The following is a 10,828-nucleotide window of genomic DNA, read 5'->3' on the forward strand; positions in this document are numbered from 1 at the left end:
CAGAATGCGTGGCATTCTTGCATTGTATATTATTAGCGCGAGCTTGTGCAGAGCATTCTGAACCGCTAGGAATAATTCAGTTGCTTGTCTCAGAGCTTTGGACATTTTGACCGCCGTTCGGTTAAGTTTGCGTTCAGTAAAAAAATACCGAGAGTCAAAAAGCATAAAAACAATATCGCTAGACCCAAGAAAAGAGAAAAATTAATATGTCTGAATTACTCGTTTTCAACGCATAATTTTCCTTTTAAGCTTAACGTGAGTTGATCAGCTGGCCCCCGAGTCAAATGTTCGAGTCACGTGGTATATGGATCATTTACAGCCAACTCTCTCGTATTAAAACGGATACCCCTCGGGAATTGGACAAAGTCTCCATTAGTAGAGCTGTCCGCTTACGAGAATTATTCTCATAAGCGGACAGGCAGGATTCAGATTAGCGGGTTTTAATCACATGTTTTATTGCGCAGCCAAAAATAGCAACTGAAGCTCTTTATTACAAATTAGAGACAAATTTCATTGCCAGGAGTCAATTATTATACCTGGGGTGTCCGCGTTCTCTTACGAAAGGGCGTCCTCTTACGGGAAGGTGTAAATATAGAGTTTGACTGGGAGGTAAAAAGAGAATTTTAAAAAAGAGTCTGTAAGTATGGCTGTCCGCTTACGAGAGTGTCCGTAAAGCGGAGAATTCACTAAATATACCACATAAGTAAATAGTACTTTTTACGCGTTGTTATTGGTTAACTCGGAGGTCACTAGCAAAGTACTATTTACCTCCACTTCAGTGAATAAATGTTAACTAATTAATCAATCGCAAGTCAGCGCTCAGGACTGGTCAACGATACAACAGCCATTGACGTCACATGTCACTCGTTTGATTTGATATAAAACTTTCTTGTTGTTCTCGTCAGATTCGCGTGGCTGTCATGGTTCCCGTGACGCTGTTCTCTTATCGTTCCCAGTTTTTCCGTGGCTTTCTGTCTTCTCTGGTTTTTGTGGTTTTCTTAGTTCTTGTTTACCTTAGCTTGTGGCTCACGTGAAAAGCAGAAAACCACGGGAACTCGCACAATAGAAACCTCGAGCTCATAATCTAACTGTTAAATATCGCTGGCAGTTCAGCTCTAAAAATGTTTCATTGCAATATAAACTAACTTATTGTTCCAGTAAACTAAATCTAGCTAGCTACAAACGAAAATACTTCAAAAAATGCATTAACCTGCAGTCAAAGTCAAATCTGCCTGTTGCATTTTTCAACCTCGTGTGGAAAAATGGCGGATCTACTCCGATTCATCTGTGAGAATTCTGATCACTCCCAGATCTTGGCTGTTCTTAAACGCTTTGTAGAGCGGAAGGATCTTGCTGTCGATACAAATTTCTTAGAATCGCTCAAATTAGTGTTATCGGAGCTTGAAAAATCAAAAAACTTGACCGATGATTTGGCTAACAAGGTTTTGAAGGAAATGTGTTGGCCTATTGTGTATGTTTCTTCGCTCGATAAGGATAGGCAGTTGTCTGGAAACAATCGAAAGAAGCTTCATCTCTGCTACGATATTGTGGCCTTCTGCTGCTCGCTGTTTCCGACAACTTTGCTTTCAGAAATTTGTGAAAAGTCATTGCAGGTTCTGAGAAGATATACGGTGTGGAGACGAGTGCCACTGAAGATAACGCACATGACGCCTCGGTAACTTTGGATCTCATTGGAAATCTTGTCAGATCAGATTCCCTTAATTCTTCTCATAGTACCGATGTTGTATCCGGGGAAACTGGAGATAAACTGTTCCTCGAGCTGTTGAATATTCTACCCCACACAACCGAGAGCTTGTGCGGCAAAGTTACTGGTCTTGTGTTGCCAAAGTTTTTGGAATACAAGAGAACAAAACGATGTGAGGCTGTTTGGAATGTGGTGAAACGGATTTCTCCAAGTCATGCTGCTGGTTCAGCTACTGGAACCTTCAATCAGACCTATGCCATTCTCTGTGGACTTGCAGATTTCTTCTTTGGCGCAGATAACCACAGTCTGTTTCAACAAGCTGAGCTCTGGGAGATTATTCAGCAGGGTCTTGTGTTGAATGAACCTCTAACAAGAAAAAGGAGCATGTACCTGTTGAAAAGGGCATTGGATTTGCTGGACAAACAGCCATGTGATTTATTGGTGTTGAGTGAGAAAGAAAGTCGCATATTTTACTGGTCATGTGACAAAAAGGACTCTCTTATGAGTATCTGGCGTGATTATGTTCTTTTAATGGAAACATTGGATGAAAAACAGGCACATCTTATCAAACCAGTGCTAACACGGATTTTAAGCATAGTCAGTGCCACAAAGAAAAGTATTAATAGTGAAACATTACTGGACAGTTCATGGCTCTTTACACTGTACCACAGGGCATCTCAACATGATACCAGGTTCATCTGTAGATGGGCCATCCTGGACCTGCTCAACATGGACCTGTGCGGCTCACCACTTCTGAACACCTGTTACTGGTGGTTCCCTTATGGCCCCCTGATGAGCATGCTTGGCGAGTATAATATCTCTGGCAGAGCAGATGATGGCCTCAGATGAGACCCTCCTCCAATAGGGGCTGCCGTTGTTAGATTTTTCACAGAGTTTGCCAAGAACCTTCCCACAGACAGTGACAGGCAAACGTTTTGTACAGGGCTGTTAGCCTCCATTGTCAAGCAAGATTTTTCGCAAGTTCCTTTGGTGTTTATGTCGCAGATGCTTGCGAGTCTGCCACTTTGTAAAGCTTGGGATTCTAAAGCATTAGGAAGCATTAGCGAGATCTTTCATCTCTTTAGAACGTTTAATCCGCACTTGTCAGTTGCAATTCAGAGCTTTCTTCTGAAGGCGGTTATCAATTTGACAGACCCCAAGCGCGTGGCGTGGAGTGACTTGTAATCATATTTTAGAATTTTACACGTTTTTGTAATTATTAGGTTTATTAGGTTTCTTTTTTTTTTTTTTTTTTTTGTAACTCCTAATTAACCGCAGGTCCACATCAGCTTATGCTGCCTATAAACCGACCTGCGTAAAAAAATAAATGATGTATGTATGTATGTATCTCACTCACACGAATACGCTAGGGAAGACATTGATTGTGTCAGACTATATGTCAGGGCGGTTTTCAATTGCGTTTCGTAAAACCAAAACCAAAGTTATCACCTTAGCCAATCACAAAGGACGAACTTAATCCAGCGGGCCAATCAAATTTCCAAGAAAATACATTTAGCTGAGACAAAGTGCGGGAAAACGACCGTGAGCGAACCACGGTTGGTTTTGATTTTATTTCTGATTGGATGAGAAATTGGCGCGACTTTTTTAAGTCAAACCCTTGATGTAGTTCTGTAAACTGTAGTGCTGGTTGATCTTTGTATCACTGTACTGTACTATAGTCCGATCTTTGTTGGTATTTCCAGGCTTTTTTAATAACACAAGGAGGGGTCTAAAAGTAGAGTGGAAAGTCTGCCAGACTCAGCGCTAACTCATGACGGTTCAAAGCTTTTGTACCATCCTCTAGGGGGAACGTGCCTTAGTTGTATTGAAACTGATAGGTCTTAAGAAAGCCACTAAACAGAACAAAGGGAGAAATTAAACCAAGGCTCATGTTATGCTCATTTATAAGGTATCCATGCATTAATAAACATACTGTTTGTTAGTTTCTCCGTTTTCATTATCTGCATAGCACGCGCTTGAAGAATAATATGGCACGGGATTGAGCGATGTTCAGAGGAAGAAATGAATTTCCTTGGCCCTCCAAACGCAGGTGTTCTTTCCTTTTCCTCGCGTGTTGTAGCCCGCGCGCGTGTTCTCGATTTTGGGCGTCGCTTCCTGTTATTACTCGAGTCCATGGGCCGAAAACGAAATCCATGTTTGTAAGATTTATCAGCGAAGTTGTAAAAGAAAAAATATCTTAAACAAGTAAAGAGGAAATGCTGCTCTCGTTCTGCTCTTACAGGTAAACAAAACAATTCGCTTTCTAAGAAACACTATTAACTGGAGGCATATTACAGCTTCATTTAACTTACACTTTATTTCAGTTTCTCACATCGTGAAAGTAAATGAATATTTTACGATTATTTCATATCAAAAGCTATTCACTACCGTTCTTCATTGCTAACGGCTCTTTCTACAAAACGTTTCATCGTTAAAGCAGCTAACTTTACAGTTCCAATAAACTAAAGCTATAAATACAAATTTTAAAAACATATATATTGACAGTCAGCTATGTACTGAAAAATATGTAGTACAATGAACATTGCTTCAATTAACTTACTGAGTTACTATTTGCCTTGAAGTTTGTATTTTCCTTATACTCAATAACAGTATTTGTTAGCTACAGTGCTACAGTTAAACCCCGCTTTACGGATGACTGCTTTATACGTACACCTTGAGGTTACGGAAAGTGATTTTACTTCCTAGCTCCAACATTTTCTCTTAGCTTGACCAGGTTAAGACAGACACCTGGATTATATCAACACTTAATGTGATCCTGATGGTGTCTGAGAAAACGGGGTTCGACTGTCAGTATCTGCAGGTTAATAACCTGCTAATCCCTAAAACAGACTTGCTATAAAAACATCATCAAGATAATTAGATGTCAAAGAATATAGCATTTTCTTCTTTAAATCACAAAAAACGCGAATCCTCTTAAGAGCCTTCTCTCCTATAGTGGAGGTTCTTATTACAACAATTAATCCATAAAGTGGTTTTATTACTTTCTTATTTTGCTAGTCACTCTATTATTTAATATAACCACTGGTAAAGCAAACAAACAAACGGTTTCTTTTCCTCCAAAATAATTCATACAATGCAACTCAAGAGATGTAGTAGTTATTCATCCCATCCGTCTCCAAGAGACACAGATTTGTTTTTGTCACCCACCCACCCGTCCCCCTACCCCCCAAAACAATTATTTAACAGTTCAACCGATACAGGACCAAACCACAAGCAATTACGTGAATACTGCATCTCTAACGTTTTGTCACAGAAAAGAATTCCACAAATTAAACAAACTGAAAACTAAAATGAATTTAAAATACAATAATCCAGTAATTACCGGTTTTCTTTTTGTTTGTAAAGGACAGTGTTCACTCAAGTATCTGAATGCGATTGTTATGCCATTCAGACACAGCAATCCGGCCATTACTTAGAACTCCTACAGACGATGGGAAATTTAATTCTCCTAAATTACTGCCCTTTGTTCCAAACTTGCCAACAAACTTTCCATTTAGTTGAAATACTTGTATTCTATTATTATCTGAATCACAGACCAACAGGTGTCCTGACTTGTTTACTGACAAACAACGGGGATACTTAAACTTCCCATCCCCTCCACCCTGCTTTCCAAACTTGTACTGAAAGTTGCCATTACAGTTGAAAACCTTTACGCAATTTGCTCCGTTGTCTGACACAATGAGATATCTATCACAATGAACACAGTGGATAGGATCAGAAAAAGAACCCTGCCCACCAATTTTCATTGAAAACTTGCCATTAGGAGAAAAGATCTTAATCAGTTTGTTACCTGTATCAGCAACAATGATATTTCCATCACTGTCTACAGATAAACCCCAAGGATTAGAAAGCTGACTATCAAGGCTTCCCTTCCCACCAAACATATCCACGTACTCACCCTCCCCACTGAAAATCTGGATCCTGTGGTTACCGTTGTCTGCTACGAAAATATTTCCATTTTTATGAAAAGCTATTCCCCTAGGAAACTTAAATTCGCCCAGATTCTTACCTTCCCGACCAAAAGATCTTAAACATTTTCCTTCGCTATTAAAGAGTTGAACTCTGTGGTTCTCACAATCAGTTACAGCTATCTCGTCCCTGGCATTCACTGCCACCCCCCAGGGATTGTTAAACATTCCAACAGACGAACCTTGTTTCCCAAAAGAAAAAGCAGCTCTTAACTGAAATAATTTCACCTCAATAGAAAAAGGACTATCAAGAATGTGTTCGCCGTTTACCTTTACTGTCACTTTGTATTTGCCTTGATCTTTGGGTGAATAGCTGATTTTGTAGTTTCCATCCTTATTGTCATTTATTCGCACTGCCATCGCACATTCTCGTCCTTCTTCGTCCCTGATCTCTACCGTTACACGATCATGTTTACTGTAACACTGTCCTCCCTCTGCGTTTTTTTGTGGTCAGAACAAACTGTGCTTCAAATCCAACAGTTCCTTCTTGAATGCCCTTGCCCTCAGCTACAGACTGACTTGCGTTAGTTTCGTTCAGTATTCCCAGTGTTCCAATTTCTTCGGTGTTGACAATCTTCAACATCCTTTGATTTTTCACGAAAACCAATATCGGAAGACCTTTTGGGTCACGCGCATTTGGCTTAGTAGTTTGATCAACTCCCTCCAAGATTGTTTCTAATGATTTTTTCACTTGAACGACTTCAGCGTTTGTACTTCGTGTCAAAACTTTATCAGCTTTATCCAACGATGATTTGATCACCTCTATTTGGTTCTCGATCTCGGCCTTTTGGGTTGTTAGACTTTCAAGCGATTTCTTTGTTTGGTCTTCCACCGCTGCAAAAATAGTCTGTTTCTTCGCTTCAATATTGGCAATCAAATTGTCAACAGTCCTCTGAACGTCCCTCTTTACCTCTTCGCCTCGTTGTATGATCTTCGCGTAGTCTTCATCAAGTTTACTAACAGCAGTCAGCTTTGCTTGTAAATTACGCTTCTGTGTTTCAATCATTGATTTCATTTCAATCTTTTGTCTTTCAGCTTCGTCTTCTATGTGCTCCAAAGCATGACCACTGTGGCTTAGAGTGACACAAGTTTGGCAGACCGCCATTTCACAGTTCTTACAAAAGTACTTTAGCTCTTCTTTCTCGTGCCGTTGCTTTGCACAGAACACAGGTCGCTTGAGCACATCCTCATAGTCCTTGTCTTCAAAGTCTTTCAGCGCCAGAACACGGTGATCTTTATTGCTTCGCATGATGTTGTGTGCAGTGACGCACTCTTGACAGTGAAATATGCAACACTGGAAACAGTATGAAGTCTCGAAGCTTTTCTTCTTGCAGTTCCCACATCTTACTTGGCTACTCCTGCACTCTTTGATTACCAGCACATCAATCAAGCCATTCAGATAAAAACTGGTTGGAAGATCTTTCAGATCGCCACTTTCGGGTACTCTGCTAACGGCTCGACAATTTGGGCATCTAATGGTGTCGCAGCCATGACTCGTCCTATGCCACTGTTTCAAGCAGTGCAGACAGAAACTGTGTAAGCATGGTAGATGTTTTGGATCGGTAAATATGTCGGAACACACCGAGCAAGACACTTCTTCCCGGAGATTATGGAGCAACGTTTTGATATCCATGTCGTGTCCAGAAACAAGCGGGTAAAGCAAGGTTTTCGCGGAACTCAACTCGAAACAATGACTTCTTGTGACTTTCTTTTTTTAGGTCTTCTTGGAATCGTGGCTGTTTATTATGACAGTCTTTTCCCTTGTTCAAACCAATCATGGAACGTTGTTTTAAGAGCCTTTGTCATTTTGCCTGATACTGATTGCTAAGAATGTGACACATGTGGCTGGTTGATCAGATGTCACTAAAACATTGATCAGAACAAAACATTAGTGCTTCGGAGTTTGTATTTCAATTCCTTCCTGTCTGAATAGATGTCCTTTGTTTTTCTCACGCGCAAAAGATGGACAGCTCATTTTGTTGGGGCGCGTTGGTCAGGAGGAACTGAACTTACAATCTCTACGGACTCGCGAAGACTCACGATTATCTGCGAGTCGCGCGTCCCTCGTGAGCTAGTTCGCGCGCCACGCGTCGATCTTTCTTACTTACTTACTTACTTAATCCTCTTCGTGTTTTGAAACACATAAGGCCTCGGCCAAAGTACGCCATTGTCTTCTGTCGGGTGCTCGTCGTTCCAGGTGACCCCATGTCCAGCTGTTCTCCTTCATCTCTTTCTCCACTGTCCTCCCCCATGTTTCTTTCGGTCTGTCTCTCTTTCTACGGCCATCAGGAGTCCACCTAAGGGCAACTCGTGGTAATGCTGCTGGTGGCATGCGCAGCACATGACCAATCCATTTCAATCTCTTTCGCCGGACTTGTTGTTTGATTGGTTCTGTTCCTGTTCTTCTGCGCAACTCATAGTTTGAGATTGTCTGGGGCCAGTATATACGGAGAACCGTACGAAGGCTCTTGTTCTGGAAGACTTCTAGCTTGTGGCTGATGGTTTTGGTCATCTTCCAGGATTCTGCGCCATACAGTAGAATGCTTAAGACATTGCTTTTGAAAAATCGGATCTTTGTGTTCTGGCTGATGTTCTTGGATCTCCAAGTGCCTCGAAGCGAGGCAAAGACCTGGCTTGCCTTTGAAATCCGGACTAGGATCTCTTCTTCTCCATCTCCGCTGGTGGACACCTTAGATCCCAGGTAGGTAAAGTGATCAACCTCTTCTACCACTTCCCCATTCACCATGATGGATTCATTGGTCCTGCCACTCATCCTCAAATGCCTTGTCTTCTTAATGTTGATCTTCAGGCCTAATTTCCCTGCTTTAGTTGCCGAGGCATTGGTCTTTGCCTCCATGTCCTGGTGTCGATGGGCGAGCAGCGCAATATCATCTGCATAATCAAGGTCTTTTAAGGTTTTTCTGCATAATCAAGGTCAATGTCCATCTAATCCTTCTCCTTCGACCACTAGTCACTTGTTTCAAAACCCAGTCGATCCCCAAGAATAATAGAAAGGGGGAGAAAATACACCCTTGTTTCACACCCGTGGTCACGTTGAAGGCGTCTGTAAGCGCTGCGTTGCAATTAACCTGGGACTTGAAGTCACTGCAAAGCATCTTGATGACATTTACCAGCTTTGATAGAATCCCGTAGTGCCTTAATATCTTCCATAGGGAATCTCGGTAAATGCCGTCAAACGCCTCCTCAAAGTAAATAAAGTTGGCATACAGGGGAGCATTCCATTCTTTCCTCTGCTCTAGAATTTGCCTTAGGGTGAAAATGTGGTCAGAGCACGAGCGTCCAGGGCGGAAACCTGCCTGTTCCTGCCTGATGTACTCATCCAGTGTTTCAGCCAGTCTTGTATGGATGATCTTGCTGAAGACCTTGCTGGTAATGGGGAGCAGAGTGATGCCTCTTCAGTTGTTGCAGTCACCCAAATCACCCTTTTTGGGTAATTTGACAAAGAGTCCGGTCTTCCACGCTTCAGGAATCGTCTCGCTCTCCCATATCTCTCTGAATATGCACGTCAAAAGGCGTGGTGTTTCAGTTTCTTCAACCTTGAGCATTTCTGCAGTCACTCCATCTGCTCCACCTGCCTTCCCGCTCTTCATCACTTTGATGGCAGCTTTCACCTCTTCCATGGTAGGTGGATCTATGCAGATATCCAAGTCCTCTACTGCCGGTGGAATCTCAGCTACCTGTTCAGGTTCTGGCCTATTTAGAATGCTTTCAAAATGTTCCCTCCAGCATGCCAGCTTTTCTGCTTCTTTCGAAAAAACATTACCATCTGTGTCTTTTACAGGGACATCGTTGTTTTTAAAACCATTATTTAACATTTTGTTAATTCTATATAGGGTCTTTAGATCTTGTCTACCAGCAGCCTCTTCTGCCTCAACCGCGAGTCTCTCTATAAGTTTTCTCTTGTCTAGTTTGGTAATTTTTTGTTTTTTGACTTTGCCTGGGTATATCCAGTCTAGTCTGGGTACATCCAGCCGATCCCAAGCCCGGGTAAAAGAGGAGGGTTGGGCATGGGGTGTCGATGTTTCACGACAGGAAAAATGCTTCTTGGCAGTCTGTTATGATCAAAAGTACTTATGTCACTATGGACTGTAATTTTTATATGGCAAAGGCATCTTATCCATCTTCTAAAATCTTTCCGTTTCATCTGCGCCTGTGATAAAAGCCTAATTTCTCCTTACCATTTTATGGTAAATGTAAGAAGACACGTTATGGAAATACTAGACCCAATCATCACAGTTCAAAAGGTTTGACCAAAACCCAAATTCTCTCAAAATTATTTAAAGAAATACTGCGGCTCAGTCAGGAGAAATTTGATATCAATCGTTTTCTTTGGACGGTGAAAATCAGTGGCAAGTTTGAATTAAGAGCTGTTGTGGTTTGTAACAGCTGACCTCACTGAAATAGTGAGCTATTTTTAGCTTTCTAAGTGTGTACTTGAAGACCCTCAAGACGTCAATGCTGTCATTTTCGTTTTAAGTGGTATCTTGTAGGGACTGACAATAAAGTTAGAGTTTAATCCAGATTGATCTCCTCTTGGACTTTAATTTAAATTTTCCGACGAGTATCCCCGACCTTTTCGTATGGGCCTCCCCTCTACCCCTCCCCCGTAACTCGGGGCTCGGTAACCATCAGTGCCTCATGGTTATATACATGTGGCGTGTAGTTATTCTATTGGTGGAATGAAAGGTGTTTTTTGGTCTGACAAGGATCTTGTGTATCGGTCAACTAATCAACAGTAAAGAACTTTTCAGTTAAAGATTGAGAAAGAAACAAATTAAATGATTTCAATGGAGTGTTTCTCATTTCCTCCTTCTAGCAATTATCTAGATACGTTCAACCCTTTTTTTTTTTCAGTCTTGTGGCTATGAGGAGAAGACAAATACTTTCCCAGGATATTTAGCGAGAAAGTAAACTTATTTCGCGAAAAACTCCCAAGCAGTCAAACGATCCGGTCAGCTTTAATAATCCTTCATTCCAAGGCTTTACAAACGAGCGCGCTGTATATCATACACACAACTTAGGGGCGTCCCAACAATACCATACTAGAGCAGGGACACTAGCGTCGTCATACGTCACTGTTCAAGCGATTCTATTCTTTGGCGGGAAAACAAGG

At 41.5% G+C, this 10,828-nt stretch overlaps 1 protein-coding gene and 1 pseudogene across 2 annotated transcripts; both read right to left on the minus strand.

The window, feature by feature from the left end:
* Nucleotides 1-2,938: 2,938 nt before the first annotated feature.
* Nucleotides 2,939-7,948, minus strand: LOC149113099 (E3 ubiquitin-protein ligase TRIM45-like; annotated as a pseudogene). Its single transcript, XR_016206671.1, has 2 exons — nt 7,807-7,948; nt 2,939-7,557 (listed from the first exon to the last, which is right to left on the minus strand). The product of XR_016206671.1 is annotated as an E3 ubiquitin-protein ligase TRIM45-like (transcript).
* A 1,162-nt stretch (nt 7,949-9,110) lies between these two features.
* Nucleotides 9,111-9,530, minus strand: LOC149113100 (uncharacterized). The gene has a single exon (XM_089288488.1). The coding sequence runs from the start codon at nt 9,528-9,530 to the stop codon at nt 9,111-9,113; it is 420 nt and encodes a 139-aa protein (XP_089144614.1).
* Between the last annotated feature and the right edge of the window lie 1,298 nt (nt 9,531-10,828).

This window comes from Orbicella faveolata, unplaced genomic scaffold (assembly GCF_042242905.1).
Source record: "Orbicella faveolata isolate gen_17 unplaced genomic scaffold, um_ofav_v1 contig_15, whole genome shotgun sequence".
NCBI classification, from domain to species: Eukaryota; Metazoa; Cnidaria; class Anthozoa; order Scleractinia; family Merulinidae; genus Orbicella; species Orbicella faveolata.